Source organism: Lonchura striata, chromosome 19, assembly GCF_046129695.1.
Source record: "Lonchura striata isolate bLonStr1 chromosome 19, bLonStr1.mat, whole genome shotgun sequence".
Lineage (NCBI taxonomy): Eukaryota > Metazoa > Chordata > Aves > Passeriformes > Estrildidae > Lonchura > Lonchura striata.
The window spans coordinates 11,521,456-11,547,560 of NC_134621.1; the positions used below are offsets into that span (position 1 = coordinate 11,521,456).

General features: G+C 52.2%; 1 protein-coding gene across 2 annotated transcripts; it reads left to right on the plus strand.

Annotated features, from left to right (window-relative positions):
- The first annotated feature begins 266 nt into the window (after positions 1-266).
- TBC1D16 (TBC1 domain family member 16) lies at positions 267-26,105 on the plus strand. Of its 2 annotated transcripts, none has more exons than XM_021534095.2 (11): positions 267-488; positions 1,683-2,262; positions 17,082-17,279; positions 18,123-18,270; positions 19,285-19,452; positions 20,275-20,423; positions 21,165-21,299; positions 21,924-22,110; positions 22,489-22,668; positions 23,167-23,313; positions 23,801-26,105. In XM_021534095.2, the coding sequence occupies exons 1-11, from the start codon at positions 314-316 to the stop codon at positions 24,044-24,046; spliced, it is 2,313 nt and encodes a 770-aa protein (XP_021389770.2). In that variant the 5' UTR covers positions 267-313; the 3' UTR covers positions 24,047-26,105. The 2 variants fall into 2 exon arrangements, with proteins under 2 accessions (XP_021389770.2, XP_021389771.2); XM_021534096.2 differs by having other exon boundaries at positions 19,288-19,452.

Here is a 26,105-nt window from a genome sequence, read left to right on the forward strand (position 1 = left end):
TGTTCTGCCTCCTCCCACAGTAACTGTTAGCATGGCATTTTGCTGCCTTCATGTTTCTTCATTGCAGAGAAAAATGTCCTGGGATTCTGTGTTTGAGCACCTTTGAAGCATGAAAGTGATGTTACAGATCTACAGCATTAGTGGGCTCTTGCTTGAGGTGTGGATTGATGGGAGACTTGTCCTCAGACCGTGGGTGGCACGTGCTGAGCTGTCGTTATTTTGGTTCTCACACTATTTTTTCCTCCTTCTTGGCAGATCTTCTGAATTTGGCTCCTGACTAGAGCTGACAGATGATGGAAACATTTCCCTGGCGATGTCTCTGGGGCGACTCCTCCGTCGAGCCTCTTCGAAAGCGTCCGACCTCCTGACCCTGACTGCCGGCGGCGGCGGCTCCTCCTCCGTGCTCGATGGGGAGATCATCTACTCCAAGAACAATGTCTGTGTCCACCCCCCTGAGCTGCTGCAGGGCATCGGGGAGCACCATCCAGGTGATGGGGTGTTGCAGACACTGCTCATCCTCTCTTTTTCTCTCTCCTGGGTGTTGCTTTGATCAAGTTCTACACCGTGGGCTCTAAGAAATGAAGAGGTGCCAGTGGTGGGCAGGGCAAGGCAGTTTTGTGGAAAGTTCGGGAAACCCATCCACGAGCTGATCCATCAGCTCTTCTTTTAGTAGGAAGATTAGTGCTATTGCTCCTTTCTCTTCTGGTCCAGCATGGATTTTCTGGTTGAGTAAGTCCTTTTGTGCAGTCAGAAGTTGTCATGTGAGGACAGTAACTTCTGTTGCTCATTCATGTCCCTGAATTGTTCAGGAAATCCAAGTATCCTCTTGTAGCTGTCATTGCTGGAGTGGCCTCGGCAACCACTGGTAAAGGAAAAATCCAAAAAGCCTGATTGTGGCTGCATGCACTGGAGTAAATGATGATAAATCCTGCTCTGTCCTTTTATTTTCATCTGTTCCTGTGCTCTTTCATGTTCTCATCAAAGACCTGTGGCTCTTGGCTTAGCTTCACAAAATGCATTATTCTCTGAACACTGACCCTTGCTTTCCTTTTGGTGTGGGTGTCTTCTTTTTCCATTGGCTTCCCATAAATACTGTAGCCTTTTAGCTACACTAAGGTAAATATTCTTGAGAAATCAATGTTCAGCTGGCACTTGAAATTGTTTAACTAAGAAACAGTAGAACTTTTTCATGTGGGAACATATTTTATAATTTACTCCTGATTAGTAAATCTGTCCAGGAAATCCAAGTATTTGCATGTCATTTCTGTGTTCAGTTAGGCCAGAGGGAATTCAGACTATTCAAAAGCTACATGCAGACTTGCAGTTATTTGCAAATACTGAATAATGCTGAGCACTCCACAATTCCTCCGACAGAATTCTGTCCTGGTAACTTAAAGGGTTTGTTTTGTCCATGTATAGTGGTAGTGAAGCAGCAGGAATCACAGAATGGTTTGGGTTTGGGGGGACCTTAAAGATCATCTCCTGACAAGATAGAGGATCCTAAAGATGTTCCCTGCCATGGGCAAGAGCACCTTTCACCAAACCAGGTTGCTCAGAGCCCCACCCAGCTTGGCCTTGAACATTTCCAGGGAGGGAGAGATGGGGAAAGGGAAATTTCAGGATAACGCAGCTTCCTTAGAACGACTCCGTGTGACACCTGGTGCTCCTTTGCTCTCTCTCAGGCTATCTGTGCTTGTACATGGAGAAGGACGAGCTGCTGGGAACCACGCTGATCCTGGCCTGGGTGCCCAACTCCCGCATCCAGCGGCAGGATGAGGAAGCCCTGCGCTACGTCACCCCCGAGAGCTCGCCCGTGCGCAAAGCGCCCCGAAAGCGCGGCCACCACGCCCAGGCCCTCGGCGTCGGCCGGCCCCTGTCCCCCCCGGAGCAGAGAGGGCCACTGGGCCTCAGGGGGGACGAGACCCTCTCGGTGTCCCAGCTCGTGAGGGACGGGGGCCCCTCCTCGGAAGGGGAGAAGCTGTCGCAGAGCGGCGCCCGCCGGTCCCCGCAGCCGCCCCGCAGCGACTCGGGGACCCTGTCCACGGTCAGCTCCCAGGAGGAGCACAACAGGTCGGAGGGCACGGAGGAGGGCCTGGACTGCAGGGAGGACGAGGGCTCCTTGGAGCTGTCTGCTGACGATGTGAGCAGGGACAGCACTTTGGACTCTGATTCTGATGCCTTCTCTTCCCCCTTCTGCCTCTCTCCCATCAGTGAAGCCCTGGGGAAAAGCAGCAGCTCCGTGTTCATGGACAGTGAAAGCAGGTGAGTGCATCCTTTCTCTGGTTTCTGGGTGCTGAACTTGGAGATGCTGAAGGAAGTTGAGAAACTTCACAGTGGCGTTAAGCTCAATGCCCTGTCTTGCTTCAGACTTCTACAGCATTTACAGGAAAGCGTTCTGCTTCTGCTTAGTGAACCCTGGCCCCAAACATCCAGGGCTGTGTATGTCCTTTCAGGTGAACAGTCTTGAGCCCTGGAAGCAGCATTGATAAATTAAACAGGTCCTTTGTTGGCCTAATTGGCTCTGCTGAGGATCTGAGCTTGTTGCTTCTCGTGCAGAACCACATCAAAGGGCCCTGCTGACTTCCTGAGCCGTGGGCACCCCTCCAGGCCCTGTGTTGACATGAAACCTGCGTGCGGGAGCTTGTTTTGTTGTTTAGAACAGGGTCCTACTTCAGGCAGATAAATATCAATTCTTGCATGTCTAACTGGGGTATTTCAGTCTGTGCTTCCCAGTGTCAGCTGCAGTAAACTCCACAGAGGGAAAGAGGGCAGCTTGGCAAGGGAATAACGAGCAGGAGGGCACCTGTACAACTCCCTGTTCCCATATCCAGTGGTTCTGACTTTCTGGGCCCTGCTCTGTTGGTGTATTCCTCGTTTCCATCTTGGCGAGGATGAATGTGCTGTATTCCTGAAGAACCATGGGGCTGATTTTTAGGCTACAACTCAACTTTGAAACTGCACCCAACATGAGGAGAAATGTGTTCTCCTTTGTGCATGGCAGCAATGCACAGACTGCACTGACAATTGAAGAGATTTTGCCTCTATTTTGTGGGCTAATCTCAAGCCCAGAGAATGCCAGTAAGAACAAGGTTTGTGAGGAAGTATTCTAATGGATTAAATTCTCTCTGGATATTTTAAAACCCTTCGTGAGGCGATGTCAGACTTTGTATCAGCCTTGCATTAGGCATCTGCCCAGGGTTTGCTGGGCTTGAGCTCTGCAGCACCTGTGCAGTGGGGTGAGTGGTGACTGTCCCATCCCATCCTGTCCCATCCCAGCCCACCCCAGCCCAGCCCACCCCAGCCCACCCAGCCCATCCCTGTATAAAAGTCCAGCCTTTGCCAGATCAGTGGGTGAGAGAAATGCCAGTGACCACGAGGGCAATGTGCATAGCCTGGCATCTTCTGTCCTCATAGAGAGATTGTGGAGCTCAGGGCTCAAGAATGTGTTATCACCCCACTGTAGTGGTGGGAAGTGGGAAGAGCAAGGGACACGTTTGGAATAGCATCCTGGCTGCTGAAAAGCAGGAGGCTGAGCTCAGCCTGGGGAAACCCCAGCCCTGGCGTGGGCCACAGCCCATGTGCTGTCCCAGGAATGCTGTGGGCTTGGATTGCTCCCGCAAGGAGCTGGTGCAGGAGGGTCCCAGGCAGCGTCCAGTGAGTCAGGAGTGTTGTGGTTTAACTGTGCTGCAACACTTATGCTCTGAGCTGCAAATAGTGTCAGGAAAGGAAGGAAATATGGTTTATTGCATCTTCTCTGCCTTGTCTGTGAATTCCTGCGGCATTTCCCTGCCCTCTGCCGGCTTTTCCTCACTGCTGCTGGAGCCCAGACAGCTCCAGCCAGGCAGAGCTGGCTCTGCACACACAGCTCAGGGGCCTGCTTGGTTCTGCTTTTTTCCTTCTTTCTTAACTCCTGTGGTGCCAGTCTGAAGTGTCACACAGTGCGTGTGACACTCATAATTGGCAGCAGATTAATAAAACAGAGCTTTTGTTGTTTGGGACTTTTGACTGGAAAGGATTTTGTTCAGTGTGTGCGTTTTTCGTGCCAATTTGTTCTTCCCCATTGAACCACCTTCCATGGAATCTGCAGGATCTTACAAACTGTTGAGTGGGAGATTTTGCATAGAATCCTGGTCAAAAAGCATCTCATATTTCCTGCTTTCATCTCAGCATTCTGGGGGACAGGAGATGCTGTTTCAGAAGTCACTACAAACATGGGAACAGCTTCCTTGTTTCTTAAGGGTTTGTTTTGGTTTGGTTTTTTCTGCTGGCTGCTTCCCCTCTGAGCCAGAATTGGAGTGGGAACAAAGTTTGTGCTGCTGGCAGATTGTTTGAGCTCTCTTCCCTCCCCACCTCCCAGTCACCACCTCCTCTCTGCCAGGAGGAACGACTGTTTCTGGTTGTTTCCCTCTGCACTGGGGAGTTGCTGCACAGACAGCTCTGCTCTTCCTGTGGTTGTTGCAGAAGCTGAAGATATGTTGCATTTCAATCCAGCCAGCTTCCTGTGTGATCAGATATCCTCAAAAATGGAGAAACGGGTCACGGTGGAAGGATTGGGATGTACAGGTACACTTGGATCAGATGAGATCAGGGGCTCGGCAAGCTGTTTGACAGAATTTGTGTGTGACGAGTCCCATCTGCCTCTTGGAGTTCCCCTGAGGAGGTGGCCTGGCCACCTGGGCACGAGGGAGCCACAAACACTGCAGTGTGTGCGGGATGAGGACAGCGAGGAGCGAGGGAGGTGGGCTGGGGAGCCCTGGAGTTGCACAATGAGTAAGTCAGTTGCAAGTCACCAACTCCCCTGGTAGAACATAAGGAAATAAAAATGTATCCATTGTTGTTTTGTTTTTTTTTTCCCTCTTTGCTTCTTAGTTTGACAGGATGCCAGGGGTCCCACGCAGCGCTTGATGCATCCTCCTCCCATTTACACAATTCCTTGGGCTGGGAGCAATGGGAGTGTCCCAGCACCAGCATTAACATCCTGCTTCTCTCTTTAGACCAGCCTGGCACACTGCTGCAGGGTGAGCTCATCCTCCAAGGAAAGGTGCCCTTTCTCTCCTGGGGTTTGTGTTCTTCTTAACTTTGGGGACCCCTTAGTGCTTCCAGCATGTGGTTCCTACGGGAGGCAGCTGGTGTTGGGAATGCCTGCACTGATGGCAGCTTTTTCAGGGTCTGTATTTCTGTGAAAAAGGAGGGATTCTGGAAATAAAATCATTCCATTCTGTCCCTTCCCTCCCCTGTCCCCGTTGTTTGTTGGCTGTCAGGAAACGTTTACCTTGTGGCCTGAAGGACACGAGTTCAGGGCAGCTGCTCTCTGTGCCCAGCTCTGGCTTGCTGCTGTCTTGGAAAATTCCTCTGCTTTCATTTTCCCCAGCAGTAAATTGAAACAAAAAGGGTTTTGTTACATCCAGACAACCAAACAACATCTGACACTTCTGTAATGTCCATCCTTTGATGCTGCTGGAGTTATTGAACTGACTATGACATCAGATCTATACAGTTGGTTGTGGAAGCACTTAGTGCTCTGTGAGTGGGGTTTGGTTTGGGGTGGGGTTTGTGCTGTGCCAGAGTGATCCCTGGATAACAGGAGCTGTCATGGGTGCTCGGGAGGCTTTGCACTTCTCATCTGGGATTGCTGATACCTGACAAGCACCACAGCAATGCCGAAGAAGAGATACAAACACTGGCCTTGGTTCCTTCACTCACTTCACCTTGGGATGCTGGCCAATACAGTCCAAATTTGGACTGAGGAGCTTCAGTGTTGGAATTGTATGAGTGGAACTTGGGGCAACATCTGGCCAGAGGCTGGAGCTCCATGAGCAGCCCCACAGTGCTGGGACAGAGGCCTGCAGTGCTCCCACAGCTCAGACTGGAAAGGACGAGCAGAAGTGACGTGGTCAAGGTGGAATCAATGCAGGAAGGAAACATCCTTCATAAGGCATCGATCATTTTAGCAGGCAGTAATAAAAATAACAAAACTGTCATCATGGAGCTGGATGATGGTGAGTTCTCATGTTCTTCAGCAGACATGAATTCATATGGCAGATCGATCACAGACAGCCCAGGCAAAGCTCACAGCACAGGGAAAAACTCCTTTGGCGTCGCAGCTGATGCAATTTTTACTAATGTGTTGCACATCCTGTTGTTAAGCTGCTTCCCAGGAGCTAATCAGTAAATGAGCTGCTCCAGGAGCCGGTGGGAGCAGCGCAGGCATTGCATCATCTTGTTTTGGCAGCTCACCTGAAGGGCTGAGAGCTGTTCCGACCTCTGCAGCAAAAACAGGAGACAAAATTATAAGGGAAATGAGCTGAAATTAGAGCAAACTGGCAGGAGCTCTGGAGTCATCAAGAGATTGGGAATTCATTGCTGTTGTAACAGAAGTGATTATATTGGAACCAGGGGAACTGGTCACAGACTTTAAAATCTCTTGTAACTTCTTGCAGCATCTCAGTTTTGAATTATTTCAGCCCTGGGGAGGAGCAAGGTGGGTACCTGGTCCAGGCTTCAATTCCTCAGGACTTGCCTGAAACTGGTGCCACTTACGATGTAAGACCAGGAAAAAACATCCACAAATCCTTATTCCATCAAAAGGATAGTGCTCTATCTCTTCTGTTTGTGTTGTGGGGTCAGTGTAAGCTTCCCTAAGGCAGGGTGGTCTGTGTGGAGCCAGGCACTGGGAAGGGGAGCTGGTCTGAGCCATCAGCAGCACTGTGTAATCAATTAAAGTTGTTCCCGGCTGCAAAGCTGAGAAGGTTGGACAGATCCAAGAGATTGCAGAGGCATACGGCTCTATCTTGCTTTATATAAATATTTGAACAGCAAGAACATTAATTATAGCAGGTTTGTTTCTTCCCTCTGTTGGGTTGCTGCCAGATTTTGTTGGAAGAAAATAGTGACAGCTAACTTGGGCTCGGGAATTGCGGCTGAGGGGTCCGTGAAGCTCTTTATTTGGGATGCTGGAGAGGGAGCGAGGGCGGGTGGTCCCCAGAGGAGATCCCAGGCTGGCAGCGGGAGCAAGGAGGGGACACGGAGGGTTCCCTGTGTCCCCAGGCCTCTGGGGCAGCGGGCATTGTTCAGGTCTGCTCAGGACACTGGGGAAGGCCTGAAGCCCTGCTTCGGACACAGCTCCGTGGGCAGGGCCGTGGTGGCGTTCTGTGGAGCCGTGGATTGTGGCTGCCGTGGCTTTTTTGTGGCCTGTGACCGTGGGTCGCTACCATGGCTGGTGCCTATGACCCATGGCCGTGGCCATCACCAGTGCCTGCGGCCATGGCCACGGTCGGTGCCCATGACCATTGTCCATGCCTGTGCCCATGACCGTGCCCATGGCCTGTGACTGTGCCCATTGTCTGTGCCCGTGCCCATGCCTGTGGTCTGTGCCTGTTGTCCATGACTGTGCCCATGGTCCATGCCCGTGCCCGTTGTCCATGCCCATGCCTGTGGCCCATGACCGTGCCCGTTGTCCATGCCCATGCCTGTGGCCCATGACCGTGCCCGTTGTCTGTGCCCATGCCCATTGTCCGTGACCATGCCCATGTCCGTGTTCATACCCATGTCTGTGTCTGTACCTGTGGCTGTGTCCGTGTCTGTGCCCGTGTCCGTGTCCATGCCTGTGTCCATGCCCGTGTCCGTGTCTGTACCTGTGTCCTGATCCTGTGTCTGTGTCCATGCCCGTGTCCATACCCATGTCCATGCCCCTGCCCGTGTCCATGCCCGTGTCCGTACCCGTGTCCGTACCCATGTCCGTACCCATCTCCATAGCCGTGCCCATGTCCATACCCATGTCCGTGTCCGTATCCCTGTCCCTGTCTGTGTTCCTGTCCCTATCCATACCCGTGTCCTAATCCTGTGTCCGTGCCTGTGTCCGTGTCCATACCCGTGCCTGTGTCTGTACCTGTGTCCGTGCCTGTGCCTATGTCAGTTCCAGTGTCCGTGCCCATGTCTATACCTGTGTCCATGTCCCTATCCCGTGTCCGTGTCCCGATCCTGTGCCCGTGTCTGTGCCCATGTCCCGATCCCATGTCCATGCCTGTGGCCGTGTCCCGATCCCATGTCTGTGTCCATGCCCATGTCCGTGCCCGTGTCCGTACCTGTATCCGTGTCCCGATCCCGTGTCCGTGTCCCGATCCTGTGCCCATGTCCGTGCCCGTGTCCGTGTCCCGATCCCATGTCCGTGCCTATGTCCGTGCCTGTGTCCCGATCCTGGGCCCGTGTCCGTGTCCCGATCCCGTGTCCGTGCCTGTGGCCGTGTCCCGATCCCATGTCTGTGTCCAAGCCTGTGGCCGTGCCCATGTCCCGATCCCGTGCCTGTGTCCGTATCCGTGTCTGTGCCCGTGCCCATGTGCGTGCCTGTACCCATGTCCCGATCCCATGTCCGTGCCCGTGTCCATGCCCATGTCCCGGTCCCGTGTCCCGATCCCGTGTCCCGATCCCGTGTCCCGATCCCGATCCCGTGTCCCGATCCCGATCCCGTGTCCCGATCCCGTGTCCCGATCCCGTGTCCCGATCCCGGTCCCGGTCCCGATCCCGTGTCCCGATCCCGATCCCGTGTCCCGATCCCGGTCCCGGTCCCGATCCCGTGTCCCGATCCCGATCCCGGTCCCGATCCCGGTCCCGAGCCGCGGCCCGCCCGGCCGGTGGCGCGGCGGGGCCGGCAGGGGGCGCGCTGTCCCAGCGGTTCCCCGTCGCCCCGGTCCTGTCCCCTCAGGGAGTCCCGGAGCCAAGCGGGTTTGGCCAAAGGGACCTCAAACCCCGGCCGGTGCCACCCCTGCCGCGGCAGCGACACCTTCCCCTGTCCCGGCTGCTCCAGCCCCATCCAGCCTGCCCTTGGGCGCTGCCAGGGATCCAGGGGCAGCCACAGCTGCTTTGGGCACCCTGTGCCAGGGCCTCACACCCTCACAGGGAAGGATTTCTTCTTAATATCTGATCTAAATCTTCCATCAGTTTGAAACCAATCCCCTCTGTCCTGGCACTGCAGCCCTTGGAAATTGTCTCTCTCCACGTTTTTTGTCAGCTCCTTCAGGCCCTGCAAGGCCACCCCGAGCTCACCCCAAAGCTTCTCCTGCCCAGGTGAGCGATGCCAGCTGTGCCAGCCTTTCCTGCCAGCAGAGCTGCTCCATCCTCTGCTCATCCTGGAGCCTCCTCTGGGCTCCTCCAGCTCCTGCCTGAGCCGGGGCAGCTCTGCAGGTGGGGTCTCACCTGAGGGACAATCCCTGTCCCTGCTGCCCACGCTGGGGCTCAGCCCAGGCTCGGGGGAACTCTGGTTCCAGCACACACGGCCGGGGCATGACCAGCTCTCACCCAGCAGCACCCCCGGTTCTTCTCCCCAGGGCTGCTTTCACCTTTTCCCTGGATATTCTTGTATTTCTTCTGTTACTTATTTATACAATCACAACGCCCAGAAATCTGAATGGAGAGCAGAGATAAATGGCACTGGCAGGTATCCACAGCTTTGTGAGGGAAGAATTGCGTTAAGTGAATCAAAATAAAGAGCATGTCCCCTCCAAAGCACCACAGTATATGCAAATAAATCTGCATGGCCTCTGTCTCCTTGGCTCGGGCCTCGCAATTATCCCAGCATTAGGCATTTACAATAACTCTGGAACATGCTTTTAGGCAGCACTCCTCTTTCCTCTCCCTTTTCTGCTACTTGAAGCAAGCTCTTCCCTTGGGAAATCTGTATTGTCTTGTGGAAACAGTGAAATCCTCCCTGGGTGGTGCTGGCTCAGCTCACGCTGGGGCAGCAGCGGAGTCCGGGGAGTTAGTTAACTTTGCCACTAAAATGTCCCCCTGAAATTCCCAGTTCACTGCTTAGAGCCAGGAATATAAGAACAAAGGTAATCGGCAGGTCTTTCAAGGGAGCAGTGGTTTGAAGGCTTGATTATAATTAGCATAATTAGGGGAGAATTTTATTTTTGCATGGATTGAACTGAAAGGAAAAAGAGCAAAATAATCCATTGATTTAAAAAATAAAATAAACATGGGGAAGAAAGGTCTCCTTCTCCAGAGTGGAATGGGCTGAAAAGCAAACATTCTTTTTTGGGCTTTGCTGAGAAATCACTTTTTCCATCTAAGGAATTTTTTTTTTTTTAAGTGTTGCTTTTCAATTGATTTATTAATGAGTGTAAGTCCAGGCATGAGGTGCCCCTTCTCTGTACAGACTGTAAAAATCCAACACTGAGCTTCTGGAACATTTTCCTTCCTTAAAGTGAAGGTAACATTTGCATCCTGGAGCAGTATCTGCTCTGCTCTAAGTGATTTCTTGTCTTTGGCTGCTTGGAGCTGTGTGTATTTTATTCCTAAGCATCAAACCTCTCATTCTGCCCCCTCTCTCTCCCTGCAACAAGAAGTCACAAAAGAAAAGAGAAAAACCTCCCTGGGTTTACCTGAGCAGCTACACCTGTGTGGAAGTGTCCGGTAGATGTGTATGACATTCCAGACGTTGGGAAAAAGAGATTAAAACACCCATTACTTCACTACAAACTTCTGCTTATTTTTTTGCCTTTTCCATTTACATTCAAAATAATTAACTCAAGAACTCTGGGTTTGTTTTGTTCTCCTTTTGCTTTAACTCCAGCGCTGGGGGGACCCTTCGGAGGCCACGGGGCTGCTTTCCTGATGCCCCCTTGCTGCCTGGAATCGCTCAGCTTCCTCTCCGGCCTCGAGGGCTTGGAGGGATGAATGAGGAGCAGCAAAGCCCGTGGCGTGGTGAGGCTTTCACCCCTCTGGGGCACGGGGCAGGACAGGGGGTCCCCCCCGGCCGCCGCTGTCACCAGCGCCTGGGATGGAGATCCGCGTTCCACCTGTGCCGGGTGGCTGGGAGGCTCTGAAGGGCGGGCAGGGTGCTGGGAGCACGGATTGCAATAGCCCCATAAAGCAGAACAAATCGGTTTGATCTTTATTTCTTCAAGGACAAACCAATTACGCCCGTCAGAAGGCAAAGCTGCATAATCGGGTTTCCACAAGTCCCTCGCCTGCTACAGCGGTTTATTTGTCAGGCTGGCGTTGGCAGAGCTGCTGTTAATTCCCAGCCCTGTCCCTGACGGTGAACTTGCTGTTTCAGCCCAAGGTCAGAGGGTGCTGAGGAGTCCCTGGACAAGGCTCTGGCCATGGACCCTCTGCTCGCTGCGAGGGGAGGGAGGGACTCCAGCACTTTGGAGATGTAAACAGCCTGTTCCTTGGGTGTTGTTAATAACAGGAGTGCGAGGAGTGACTCCCAGCAATGCGCTGACTTGGACTAGCGCTTGCATCTGCTTTCCGGTGCCCTGCTTGAAAGGATACAATTATTTTCCGTAACTGTTTATTTTCTCTCTACAACAAGCTAAGCGAAGCAAGTTTGTCAGAGGCAGAGTGCTCCTAATTTGGTCTCCAGTGACCTCTGCCGCCGTGATTGGCAGCCCGGTGTCAGGGAGGAACTTGTGCCTGGGAGATAGAAATGAGCAGAACAAATGCCGTAGGACAGCTTGGGTTCCCCGGGGGACACGGGCTCAAAAAGGTGAAAGAAGTGCAATTACAGGAGGTTTTCAGCACAGAAAGTTAATTAGCTACTAAATAGCATTTAGTGCAGTTCAACGTGGGGAAATTTATGTTTTGAAAGCAAACAGATCAATGGAAAGCTCTTGGAAAGTCCATGTTGACATCCGCGTACTTTGTACTGTAACAGCCTGAGTAGTTTTTCCCAGGTTTCCCCAACAAATAGGAGGAATTGTTAGAACATGTTTGCAGATGTATAGAAATACTTCCACATGAGGATGCTTTGACATTTAATTTTAGAAATCCTAGCTAGGCTTTCTAAATCCAGGCTATCTAACACCTGGTTCCCCTGGTCATGGTGGTCAGTGGAAGTCGATTCTGTTTGGGTTCTCTGAGGCACAGAAACTTCAAGTTCCAAATGTTTTCAGCCAAAGGGTGGCTTTAACACAGTTCTTAACCTGGTTACTCATCTGTGCTGGTCAGATGTGACAGCAGTGTTTCCTGGTCTGGGGCTGGCTCTGTGTGGCCACACTCTGTGAGAAGCTGGTGCTGTCCTGTGAGTGTCCTTCCAGCCCTGCTCTGCAGAGCGAGCAAAGACATTTCAACATCTCTTTTTTAATCCTAAATTACCAATCTGGTTTCCTTTGCGTGTCTTTTGTGTCACTGAATTCAGCACATTTCAGTCTATAATATATGTATATTGTCAAGGACACTTTTTTTATCAGAACAATGGATTTGAGTTCCAGTTACTCAGTATTACCTTACACTGTACAGCCACTGCACTAAATTTTTAGGCATTCAGGATAGCTTTGAACTTTTATTGGCAGATTATTTGTTTGAAGCTGTCTTAGCAGCTGATGCTGCCAGGAGCTGTTTCACCTTGCTGGGAAGAAGAAGAACCCAGAAGGTCAGTGCCTGTGGGGAATAGTGGAGAAACAGAGAAATGCTAACCCCTGGGGAGGAAAAGGGGCATGTAATTCCCATTACATGGATGCTCATACATTATGATGATACTCATTGTCTGTAAATGATGGTCCCAAGCCAGCATGCAGGAATGCTGGGGCTGTGGGAGCTGTTATTAGTGACAGCGTGCGTTAGCGCCGGGGTGATGGAGAGCCAGCTCCAGCAGCAGGGCTTGGCTCTGGCAGGAGGCTCGCTGGGAATCAGGTGGTGCACGCTGACAGCTTGGGTAAGTGCCACATCATGGCTGCAGCCTTCAGCCCCTTTCTCTCTTGTAATTATATTTGTCACATCGCATCGTAAAATGAGTTATTAGGCCTTTGTTGCTGAAATTGGCTTCCCAGGTAATCAGGGCGGGTCTCTGGAACAGAAATAATAATTGGGTTTAGCTCTCCCTGTGCCGTAGGTGTGTTCCAGGGCTTTGGAGCAGTGAGTTGGGTCCCATTGCTGCAGGTTGAGTCTCACCTGCAGTGTCTGAGCTCCTCAGCGGGGCGTGAGAGAGGTCCCATGGGGTGGGAGGGGGATGGTAGATCCTTGGTGCTACAAAGGCTCCAGGAATGTGGATATGGTTGGCTGCTGTAGTTGATTGTTGAGTGGAGAAAATACATCAGCCCCTGTTCTTGCTCCCCAGCAGGAACGGGATGTGTTTTGAGTGGTGGGACTTGGCTGAGGGCAAAAGGCTGAAGTGGAATCACAGAATCACAGAATCGTTTGGGTTGGAAAAGCCCTCAGAGATCATCAAGTCAAATCATTCCCCCAGCACTGCCAGAGCCACCACTGACCCATGTCCCCAAGTGCCACATCCACGTGGCTGTTAAATCCCTCCAGGGCTGGGGACTCCACCACTGCCCTGGGTAGCCTGTACCAATGTCTGACAGCCCTTTCCATGAAGAATTTCTCCCCAGTGTCCAACCTGACCCTCCCCTGGCACAACTTCAGGCTGTTTCCTTCTGTCCTGTCTCTTGTTCCCTGGGAGCAGAGCCCAACCCCTGGCTGGCTCCACTCTTCTGTCAGGGAGTGAGAAGGTCCCCCCTGAGCCTCCTTTTCTCCAGGCTGAGCCCCTTTCCAGCTCCCTCAGCTGCTCCAGCCCCTTCCCCAGCTCCCTTCCCTGGACACGCTGCAGCCCCTCCATGACCTTCTTGAACTGAACACATGAACGTGGCCCAGAGTTTCCTGTCCCAGGATTTCTAATCCTCCTTGATTTTTTCCCCTGTCCCTTTTATTCCTGCGGCCCACTGCACTTGTTGTTTTGCTGACCAGTGCTGTGTATTAGCTGGTGCTCTGTTTTTCCTGGATCCCATAACCCAAAGTCTCTCTGGAATGTTCCTCCAGCTATTTGCATTGCAGTGCTTCAGCTCCTGCTTTTATGGGGTCCTCTGGGATAAATTCCTCATTTAACAGATAGAATAGTCTGACAAACAATAAACTCTTCCCCTGCATTTGTCCATCTTGAGTGCCTGGTTAGAGGACTCCCCAAACACCACAAAATTAGCTGAGATCATACGGCTTGTTGTCACTGACCTACGGAATGATCTCAATATTTAAAATTTTATTTAAAAGTAATCCAGATATTAGAATATTTTCAAATTCTTTTTTTCAATCAATATGTACAGGAAAAAGCAATTTTAGACACAGTGCGGGTTTTTTCAGCATTTCCCTGGTGACTCAGTGAGCCACCAGCATGAGGTGGCTCTGTCTCTGTCTCTGTCCTGAGTGTGAATGTTTGTGTCCATTGTGAAAGGCAGGGAGGGCACAGGTGTCTTTCAGATTTCACTCTCTGCATCAATGAGAATAGAGGAATTTCCCGGGGCTGCACAGCCTCAGGCACTCTGCTTACCCCTGGTGCTTCTTGCTGTCTGCAAGGGCTGAACCCAGTGACACAAGAGGCTTCCATGCCGTGGGATGCGTGTGCGAGCTTGTCCCCGGTGGGGATGGGAACTGTAAACATTTGTCTTGGAGAAGCATTTCCGGAGGTTCCCCCAGTGCCAGGACTGTGCCCGGGCTCTCCTGCCCGCAGGTCTCAGCTGGCTGCTGCTGCATCTGGGGCAGATTTGGGTTTTGGAGCACAGGGAACTGCAGCTGGAAATGCTGTGCTGCGCTGAGGAGCTATGGAATGTCCAGCATCAAAGCCAGCTCTACTGGTACCTCATTCCTTGGCAGTTCTCTGGACATTTCTGCTGCTCATTTCAGATGATGTTCTTGAAGAACTGGCATGAGGACCTCTGTGAGCAGGACCTGCATGACCCCACACCAACCCATCCTCCAGCCCTTTGCCATACTGGCCAGCTCCTCTTTGCAAGAGTTTTAGAAAATGGTTTGCCTCTGCTAAATCTTTGAGTTAGTTTGAGTCATCTCTTCCAGGAAAATCCTGTGTAACCAGCTGTGGCTGTTATGAAGTGTTGCTCCATAAATACCAGCTGCTCCTAGCAGGCAGTCCAGCCCAAGTGTCTTGTACCAGGACTCTGTTACATCTGTGTTAATGTTAGATACTCGATGTTTTAGAAAGCGTTACATTTTACCATCTTACCAGAAAGTAATGCTTGATTTTTCATAAAGTCCAGTACAATCTGCATGGAAAAATTCCCAAGGCAGGGGATGGTGTACAGCTGTGCCTGTGGTCAAAGGTATCCTGGTGTCTAACCTGGAGTGAGTTTGGATCTGTGGTGTGGGTCACTGAGTCCTCATCCTCCAAATGGCCTGAATGTGATTTCTGCTTTGCAACTTCCTTTCCAAAAACTGGAGCGGCAGAACTTCCCAGAGAGCCACGAAGCTGCTCCTTTAGCTGGAGTCAGCCAGCCTTGGTCTCCAGACAGTGCCACAGGAGCAGGAGGGGGCTGGGGGATCCGAGTCACTCATTGGAGCAGGGCTGGGATGGAAATGCACCCAGCTGGCTGGGCTGGCTGGAGCCCTGTCCCCTGTCCCTCTGTCCCCCTGTCCCAGAGCACTGTCCCCCTGTCCCCCTGTTCCCTGTCCCCTGTTCCCCTGTTCCCCTGTTCCCCTGTCCCCGGAGCCCTGTCCCCTGTCCCCCTGTCCCCTGTCCCCTGTCCCAGAGCCCTGTCCCCTGTCCCCTGTTCCCTGTCCCCCTGTCCCCTGTCCCCTGTCCCCCTGTACCCCTGTCCCCCTGTCCCCTGTCCCCCTGTCCCCCTGTTCCCTGTCCCCTGTCCCCCTGTCCCCCTGTCCCCTGTCCCCTGACCCTGGAGCCCTGTCCCCCTGTCCCCCTGTCCCCTGTCCCCTGACCCTGGAGCACTGTCCCCCTGTTCCCTTTCCCCTGTTCCCCTGTTCCCCTGTTCCCCTGTCCCCGGAGCCCTGTCCCCTGTCCCCCTGTCCCCTGTCCCCTGTCCCAGAGCCCTGTCCCCTGTCCCCTGTTCCCTGTCCCCCTGTCCCCTGTCCCCTGTCCCCCTGTACCCCTGTCCCCCTGTCCCCTGTCCCCCTGTCCCCCTGTCCCCTGTCCCCCTGTCCCCCTGTCCCCTGTCCCCTGACCCTGGAGCCCTGTCCCCCTGTCCCCCTGTCCCCTGTCCCCTGACCCTGGAGCCCTGTCCCCCTGTTCCCTGTCCCCCTGTCCCCCTGTCCCCCTGTCCCCTGTCCCCTGTCCCTGTCCCTATCCCCCTGTCCCCTGTCCCTCGTCCCCTGTCCCCGAGCCCTGGCGGAGGGGCGGTGCTGCTGCTCCCCGTGGAAGAGGCCCCGGAGCCGGAGCCGGGCGCGGGAGGCACAGGGATGTGAAGTGCATGCTGAGTGTGTGATTTCCAGCCTTCAGTGCCCACATTGTTGGATAAGAGGATTAGAAAACACCACATAAAGTGGCCTTGCAGGGGGCTGCTTTGTACCTGCTCCGGGCCTTGTCTGGCAAACCCCAATTTCACAGCAGAGCCCATTCAGAGCCTGCGCCGAGATTGTTCACGTGCATTGGCCTTTTTACGAGCCAAGGGGTCACAGTTTCACATTCGCCTCATTCCCAAAGCACTGATATTTTTCATTTGGGATGGGGGCTGGTGGGGATATGGGGGCTTTTTGAGTCTGAACTCAGTTTGCATTTAAAACTGGAGATCTGGGGTGGATTGGGAAAGGATTGGGTTCACTTTCTCTTCTTTATGGTGGATGGAAGAGCTCAGGTGTGACTTCCCAATCCTAACTCTCCCAATGTTCAAGATTGCAGGTGGAAACCATTTGTCTGGAGTTTATAGACATGAATCCAGGCTTGGCAGATCTTCATGCAGAAGTGTAATGAACTCAAGTTCAGGGGAAATATCTTTGGATCTTGCTGGTCAAAGAGGGAATTTCCCAGATGAAATCCCAGGTCCATGCTGCTGTTGGAATGTGGTCATTCCTCCTGTCTTCGTCCTGGTATGGAGTGGCTGAGCTGGACACTGAGGGCATTGTTTGAGCTTCTTCATTTTACCTTCTCAAAAGTTGATGTTTTGAGGAATGGGTTTAGCTCTCCCCAGTTCTGCATGCAAGAACTTTAAGAAAAAGCCGAAACCAGGATGATTTTTGGGATGGTAGGGATTAATTTAAAAATATATAATTTAGTTGGTGAACAAATGCCAGTTTCAGAACTCTGACTAAAGGTTTTTAACATGGAGTATCTGTGATGGGTGCACATACCCACACAGCCTCCCATGGCTGATGGGATTTATGTCCCCACACTCTGTCCACAGGGACACGTGTGACAATCGCATGACCTGCTCCACCAGCTCTGCCTCCAGCCTGGACACCAGTGCCCAGTTCCAGGAGAACAATGGGCAAACGCAGAGCACCAGATGGGATGAACAGCAGAAGGTGTTTGCCCTCGAGCAGGTGTGTGGTGTCTTCAGAGTAGACCTGGGACAAATGAGATCACTTCGCCTTTTCTTCAGGTACTGGATCCTTGTGGGTGAGCTGTGTGTGAGTTACATGAATTGTGTGAGCTGTGCGTGCTCCATGCTGGGGCTCTGGGCGGAGGTGATTTCTGCAATCCTACCTGGAAGCCTTTCCAGAACAATTGTCTACAGGAAAGTGAGTGTCAGCCTTCCCAAGGAGAGCCTCTGAATTACAGTTACAGAGTCAAAAGGATTTTATTTTTAGCAAAGCAAAGGTTGCTCTTAGCTGCCATACCATAAATGCTTCAAATAACCTGGGGATATGAAAAACATCTTTATCTATGGTACCTTTTCTTTTGCCTGCCCCTCAGCAAGCTCCTCTGGAGTCTCGCTGCTCTCAGTCTCTTCAGTTATCTTTCAAATTATTACAAAATTTATTTCAAATTATTGCAAAAACATTTTTACTCCCTCTTTTTGCTCTCACTCCCTGTTTCTTTGGACAGAGCTGTGTGTGAGCAAGTCTGCGCATCGCTGGGAGCTGACTTTGTGTACTGCCTAAATGTTTCTGGGGCAGACTTCCTGTGGTTTTTTCTCCAGGGAAGCCAAATTTTAAATCCTTCATGTGAAGGAAGAGTAAAAATAGTGCTGTTACCAGGCACAAGTGGAGAAAATTGTCACAATGACCATGTCATACAATCATAAAATGTCTCAATTGAAGTGACCTGCAAGGATCGGTGAGTCCCAGAGATGTACAGCTGCCTCTGTGCCCTGTTTTAAGGGGCAGCCTGGTGTTGCACTTGGTGACTTGCTTTGCACTGTCTCTCCCCGAGGCTCCATGTCCCTGCTGGTCCCTCATTGTGCTGGGTGGCCCCTGCAGGTTGCTCTCCATTGTTCCCACAGTGATGAGGCGTGTACCTGTGGGCAGCTGGTGGTGGCGAGCAGGGAGAGCCAGTACAAGATCTTCCATTTTCACCACGGTGGCCTGGATAAACTGTCGGAGGTGTTTCAGCAATGGAAGTACTGCACAGAGACCCATCTCAAGGACCAGGTACCTGAAGGCTCTTGGGGCCAGGTGTTTCACATGTGGGTTGGTGTGTTGGAGAAATGAGGCTTTGAGTTCATGTCACCAGGTCAGGCAGGAAGCTGCCAGATGCTGGGTCTTTAGGATGGAAATGCAAGCCAAACTCAAGGTGTCTCTTGGATTTGTCTGTCCCCATCCATTCCTGCTCTACCTGGGGAATATGGAGGAAGATCATCCAGAAGATTTACTTTGTGATTTCGATGGACCTGACGGCTCAGCACTGTCCTTTAGACACAGAAGGTGTCTGGAAATCTGCAGAGATGGGTTGGAAATTGTGTCAGAGCCTTTCATCCATCTTGTGACGCATAACATTCCGTTTGGAGAATGTTTTGACAAGACATCTTGCCATATTTTGTTCAATCTACATACAAATGTGATAAGAGCTCTTTAATTATCTGTTTAAGATATTGTATGTGCTTATTAGAAACAGTGATTTTTAAATTTCCATCCTTCCCACAGAGCCCCCCGCTGTTTTTCTTATTACGGTCGCATGGGCTCACTTTTTGCATTGAGCAACCTTTGATTTTTAAATTAAATGTCAGCTGCAGCCTTGCACTGGGATCCTGAGTGCCCTCAGAGAGCCTGGCAGTGCAGTTCCCCGCTCTCCTAACAGCAATCCCTTTGTATATGGCCAATCATATGTAATTTATTGCAGGCATTCCTGGCAGGGGCAAGTTTTGCTGTAAGCAGCATTAATTCAGTTTCAGGTCAGGGATAAGATTTGAAGAGGAATAGAAAGTATTTTTTTTTTAAGATGAAGCCATTTCACAGTGGATTTTAATTATTCTAATCACTCTTGTTATTGTAATGGTTGGAATTAAAAAAAAAAAAAAAAAAAAAAAAAAGCCAGCAAAACCTCCCCAAGTGCAGCTCCTCAGTGCTTAATCCTACATGAACCATGCAGAGGTTTCCCTGCTCTGGGTTTCACACTGCTGCTCTCCCTGGCTCCTGCTGCAGCTGTGGTTTGTTCTGCCCCCTCAGCAGCTTGCAGATGAGAAAACCTGCATGCAGTTCTCCATCCGCCGCCCCAAGCTGCCCTCCTCGGAGACCCACCCCGAGGAGAACTCCCACCGGCGCCTGGACGTGTCGGCCTGGCTGCAGCACCTCAACGAGGCCGGCCAGGTGGAGGAGGAGTACAGGCTGAGGAAGGTGAGGGCTGTCCTGGGTTCTGGCCTGTGCGCAGTGCCAGTCCCCAGGGGAGCTGCAGGAGTGTGTTCCTGCCAGGGACAAGAGCTGGGCTTTTGGGAGGATGGAGACCGGAATGAAGCCTTGGCTGGAGATCTTGCTGTGGGACTGCATTCCCACCTGGACATGTTCCTGTGTCACCTGCTCTAGGTGACCCTGCCTCAGAGAGGGGAGTGGGACTGGAAATCTCCAGAGTCACTTCCAACCCTAACATCTCTGTCACTCTGTGGTGGGGAAGCATTTCTCGGACCGAGTAGCTGTCCCACTTCTGCTGCCGTTTGGAATCAATAAGCCAAACGGCAGTGCCTGCTGTGTTTTGCAGAATGTGTGACCAAGTCACAGAGAACACCAGAGATTGCTGGAAGAGCTGAGATGGTTGAAATAGCTGAGATTGTATGAAGTGAGATTGTATGAAGCGAGATTGCTGTATGAAATAGCTGAGGGCTGAGGGGAGCACTGGGCCCGGGCCCTGAGAGAGAAGTTTGCACTGCAGTGCAGAGTCTCCAGGATTTGGGATTAAGCCGTGACGTGAGAACGACACGTTAATCATAGAGCCTCTCCGAGGGTGGTTATTGACATTGAAATGAGCCTGATTTGTGTCTGGTCTGGGAATAGAGGGCCCGCACTTTCCCTCTAAACATGTGCAAATTGCAGGAGCTTGAATCAAGGCGTCACTTGTCAGGAAAGAGCTGCAGAGGCACCAAAGCACACCAGCGGGCAGTTGCCTGTTGCTGTTTTTGGGAATGCTAAAACTGTACCAGCCATAACTTTTGCTCCTTCTTCCAGGCAATTTTCTTTGGTGGGATTGATATTTCCATCCGTGGGGAGGTGTGGCCCTTTTTGCTCCACTACTACAGCTACGAGTCCACCTCTGAAGAGAGAGAGGCACTGAGGCTGCAGAAGAGGAAAGAATACTTTGAGATCCAGGAAAAAAGGTAACAGACCATCATCATCCTCCCCTGCTTGTCTTCTTTGGGCCAGAAGTCACAGTGACAACTCAGTGTCTGCATCTTTGCATGAGGAGAGGCTGGAGTGGGAGGGATGGTGAAGGAGGTGTTGGGCACTGCTGAGGCTCTGGAGCCAATGCCACAGAGCCCAGACATTTATTCACCTGAGCTCCTGGAACAGCCTCGTCAGAACCATGCAGTACTCTAACCTCACAGGCAAGGCTCGGGTTAGAGTACTGAAGGTGAAATTGGGATCTTATATTTCTTTGTTAATAAAATGTACATAAAAATAAAGGATGAGAAGGGTTATGTAATTCCAGAAGGTTTTTAATGCAAGAATTGTGTGTTGTTAAATGGAGGTGGGTACACTGAAGCTGGAGGGGCACAGTACTGTTAATAATCAGGAGACAATCAAACCAGAGTGGTGAGTTCTGGTGTGCTGAGTTCCAAGGCACACTGGGAAACAGAATTTGATGCTTCTGAAGTCTTTATTGCAGCAAACACATCGTGCTATCCTGTTTATAACCCAGGAGGCTCCTTCCAGTAATCCCTTGGGACAGACAATCCACTGTTCTGGACAGACCTGCTGGTCTATTTTTCAGGTGCTGAGGAAACTCGGTACAGGAGTAGTTTTTCTCTGCAAACTAAGACTGAAATAAGGCTTTTTGTTCATTGTGACAATCACATTCCTCTCTTGGCAACCCTCTGCTGTTGCTGCGTGGTGTCCAGGCTGTCCATGACTCCAGATGAGCAGAAGGATTTCTGGCGCCAGGTGCAGTTCACGGTGGACAAGGATGTCGTGAGGACCGACCGCAGCAACCAGTTCTTCCGAGGGGAGGACAACCCAAACGTGGAGACCATGAGGTGAAGTGTCCTAAAAACCATGTCCTGCTCAATATTGGTCAGCCCCCAGCCCAGGCTGCCTGGGAATGCTGCACAGCACGCACCTCTGCAACCACGGGATGCAGCAGCAAGGCCTTCCCCAGTGCTCCCACTGCTGCTGTAGTTCCCTTCTCGGCCCTGTAGCCCTTCTCCCATCCCTGAGCTTCCCTGCACACACAGCAGAGGTGCTGTGGTAGGGCACTGGGCAGGTGCTTGGGTCTGTGATTCTCCTGATAGCATAGAGGACAAGTACACCAGAGTCTGCTCCATGACAGTGTGACTTGGAAAGGTGTGACCTCAAAAGAGTTGGGTTTCATCCAATAGCATGGCTTGGAGTTTTATGGATGTGTTGGGCATCATCTCTCCTTTCCCATGGACCCTTCATTTCTGTCCTCTTAATCTTTTTAAATTCTCATCTTCTATTTATATTTTGCTGTCTGTGAATGCCAAACCTTTCCCTGAAGTCTGTGCCACAGAACTGGGGTTTGCAGCAGGGTTTCCCTGTCTGTGTTACAGCACCTCACATGAGGCACTGTGTCTTTGTCCCTGAGACGATGCTGTCACCTGCCCTCACCTGTCCCCTCTGCATTTTTGTCTCTGCTCCAGGAGGATCTTGCTGAACTATGCAGTGTTTAACCCAGCCATTGGATACTCCCAGGGCATGTCTGACCTGGTTGCCCCACTCCTGGCAGAGGTCCTGGATGAATCGGATACTTTCTGGTGCTTTGTTGGGTTGATGCAAAACACAATCTTCATCAGCTCCCCCCGGGATGAGGACATGGAGAAGCAGCTGGTGAGGCTGAATTTTGGGCTCCCTTCAGCCCTCTCATGGCTTCTCCTCTCCTCAGTTCCTGGGCTCGGGGGGTCCAGCATGCCAAATCACACTCCAAAGCCACTACATCCTTGGGGTGATCCTTGGGGTTGCCATGTGCAGGGCCAGGAGCTGGACTGTGATGATCCTTGTAGATCAATTCCAATTCGGAATATTCTCTGATTCTGTGGAAATACCTGGTGGGTAGAATTGATCCTGGGCAACTGAGGCACTCCAGAGGCAGTTATATCCATCCTTCTTGTGAAATGGCCACTGAGAGAGAAGAGCTTTGCAGCTCTGGCTCCCCGGGGCGCTGAGGGGTGCCCGAGGCAGGGCCTCAGGCCAGGGCGTCTCTTGCAGCTGTACCTGCGCGAGCTGCTGCGGCTGATGCACCCCCGCTTCCACCAGCACCTGTGTGCCCTGGGAGAGGACGGGCTGCAGATGCTCTTCTGCCACCGCTGGATCCTGCTCTGCTTCAAGCGCGAGTTCCCGGAGGCCGAGGCGCTGCGCATGTGGGAAGCGTGCTGGGCTCACTACCAGGTGAGGCAGCTGCCAGGGCATGGCACAGCCTGGCTGAGTCCTCACCCTCAGCACTGAGGGTTTCCAGAAAGGCTCTTCACAGTAAAGTAGCCAAAATAAGTTGGACCTGTGACTATGGCAGAGTTTATCTACCTAGCAGGAGGTTGGAGCCCTGCTTGCCTCTCCTCCTTGGGGATGTCTGGCTTCACAAGGAGGTGTTTCAGGAAATGCTGAACACCCACTTCTGAAGTTCAGGCTTCTCTTACACAGCCGGGAAATGTCTTCCCAAAAATCTGCTCTGTGGTGCAAACTCTAGTGCAGACCTTGCTGCTGGGCTGTGAAGGAAAGAGGCTTTGGCTCAGCTGTTGTCCAGAAGTCACCAATAACTCACATTCTGATCACTGAGCAGAACTGAACAGAGCAAAATCTCTCGCCAAGGACCCACTTGTGGAGGGTGGGAGGTGAAGCCAGAGCTCTGCCTCCACCTGCTGTACAGCAGCTCCTGTGTTCCCATTGCAGACAGACTATTTCCACCTCTTCATCTGCGTGGCCATCGTGGTGATTTATGGGGACGACGTCATCGAGCAGCAGCTGGCCACTGACCAGATGCTGCTGCATTTCGGCAACCTGGCCATGCACATGAACGGGGAGCTCGTACTCAGGAAGGTAAATGCCCAGGTGCCCATGTGGGACAAGGTCCAGAGATGAGTCAGAGTATTCAGAAAAATGGGGACTGCTGCTTCAGCTTTGCATCTCCTGTATCCCCATGGCTGCCTGGGTGGGATGCTGCTGTTTGCCTGGAAACAAGATTTGCAGCAGGAGGAGGTAGTTGTTGAGTGCCTGGGAGGTGGCAGTGTGGTTGGGATAACCTTCCTGTGGATAACCTGCTCAGGGAAATGGAGACAGAGCTGCTGGCGCCATGGTGCCCGTTCCCTTTCAGCTGGCAGTGACTGGGCCCATGGCATGAGCTGTGGTGAGTGGCAGTCCCCGTGACCTGCCAGCGTCCCCAGTGCCTCGGTAACCCTCAGGTGTCGGGCAGGACACACCTTTGCTGCAGCCCAGGCAGCCAAACAGGAGGATTGTGTGGGAGGCCACCTCAGCCCTCCGTGTTGGTCCCTGGTGAGGGGTGACTGTTTTCCCTCTCTCCCTCCAGGCCAGGAGTCTACTCTATCAGTTCCACCTGCTGCCCCGCATCCCCTGCAGCCTGCACGACCTCTGCAAGCTGTGTGGGACAGGCATGTGGGACAGCGGCTTCATCCCCGCTGTGGAGTGCTCTGGCCACCACCCCGAGTCCGAGAGCTGCCCGTACGGGGGCCTGGTGGAAGTGTCTTCTCCTAAACCAGGAAGTGAAGGCAAGAAAGGCCTGAAAACACGGGATGTCTTTGCCTTCCGAAAATAGCTGCGAGGAACAGGGTGCGACGGCGGAAGGGAAGGGCAGGAAGGATGTGCATAGGAAAAAATGTCAAAGAAAGAAATGGAGGAATAGTTTGTCAAGACTCCTGAGAAGACTGGAAGGTGTGGAATGGAAGAGGAATTAAATTGCTCTGTAGGGGAAGTTCCGTTGCATGGGTGATGGAACCTGAGAGAAAGGCACTGACCCAGGAACTCTGGTTGGATTTGATTTTGTTAGAAACAAGCTTTTCTAGGTTTTAACAGGGACTTTTTATTCTGCCTCTGGGACTGGACTGGTTAGAAACCAGAACTTTCTTAGTTGCTGGTGAGAAACAAGAACACTCCAGGGAGCCAAGGCTGCCCAGAAGTGTTGGTGGGCAGGTGGCAGGAGCAGGGCTAAGGCCACTGTCCCCTCACCCAGAGCACACCTCTCTGCTTCAACCAAAACATGCAGCTTTGTGGCTTCTTTTTAAAGCCATAAAAGCCATTTTAATTATAATCTGCCAAAAATAAAACTGCAGACAATTGGGATTGCAGGGCAGGTATCTGCTTTGTCAGCAAGGAAGGACCGGTCATCTCGAAGTCTTGTCTCTGGCTTTTTCTGGTTTTATAGGATACACTGGCTGGCATGATTTTTTTCCATTCTTATAGAAAATGGGCTGCCCCAGGTCTCAGAGCACAGCTGCTCTCAGTCAGGGTATTTCACAGACATTGCCCAAAGTTTCCTTCTTCATGAGATACTGGGGAGGAATTCTTCCCTGTGAGAGTGGTGAGGCCCTGGCACAGGGTGCCCAGAGGATCTGTGGCTGCCCCTGGATCCCTGGAAATGTCCAAGGCCAGGTTGGATGGGGCTTGGAGCAACCTGGGATAGTGGAAGGTGTCCCTGCCCATGGCAGGGGGTGGAATGGGATGAGCTTTAAGGTCCCTTCCAACCCAAACCATTCTGTGATTCTCTGACATTACAGCAAAGCTGTTTCTTTATGCTGACAACTGCAGACTTTAGTACTTTAGTCTGTTGTTTCCAGTATGTTTCCCATTGTGTTTCCTTTGACTCTCCTCAATTACTGAATATTTACTGTCCTGGCCTGTCACTGCCACAGCCTGTGGCACATACACTCTGTGTGGGTCTTAGGCTCTTCAGTCAGTGCCAGGAGTGCTCCCTGTTCCACATCCCAAAGTGAAAATGAAACCTGCTTTCTTGCAGTCATTTTTGCTGAGCTATGTCTGATAAAGGTTTCCCTTGGGGTGTTTTTGAAAGGACAGTGTTCCTCCCCATGTCTGCTACAAATTTTGCCAGCCAGAAGTGGAGCTGGGGCCTTGAGCCCTGTTGCCAAAGGTTCTTACCAAATTCCATGGCCTCCAAAGGCGTGTCCTGGGCCAGCGTGTGTGCCAAACGGAGCCAGGGGAGCAGTTTCCTTGGGGGGGTGGAAAAGGAGATGAGGTGGCAGCAGGCTGTGCCTCCCTGCATCCCTCTGCAGCCTTCCCTGGCTGCCCTGCTCCCTCTCACTCCCTCCACGCTGCTGCCCATGCAGCTGTCCTGGGCAGGCTGATGCCCAGCCCTGCCTCTCAGGAGTGTCCGTGCCCTCAGCAGCACGTGTGGAACCACCGTGTCCTCGGCAGAGCTGGGTGGGTTCCTGCACTTGAGAAGCACATTTCTCTCCAAATCCTTCTGCAAAGCCTTACCCACAGCCTGTCCTGGAACCCCGTTCCTGCTGGGAAGTGAACCAGCACCAGCCAAAAGCACGCGGCGTTCCTGCATGGAAGGAGCCTTGACCCACTGAAGGCAACATGCCAAGGCCTGGCTGTTGGGTGGCAGAAGGACAGTTCAGCTCCCAGTTTGTGTGCCTTCAATCCAGAGGATGAAAACCTTCCCCTGGATGGGAGCAGTGGGGAAACCTGCTGGGAATGGCACAGCTCTGAATTGGCCTGGCTGCGGGGCACCGAGGCTGCAGGGGTGAGCTGGGCTTTGGCAAGGGACACCTCGTGCAAGAGCTGGAGCTGCTCTTCTCTGGGCAGGGAGTTTGTGGAGATTTATGTTTCAGTGATAATAAAAGTTGGTGTGAGGC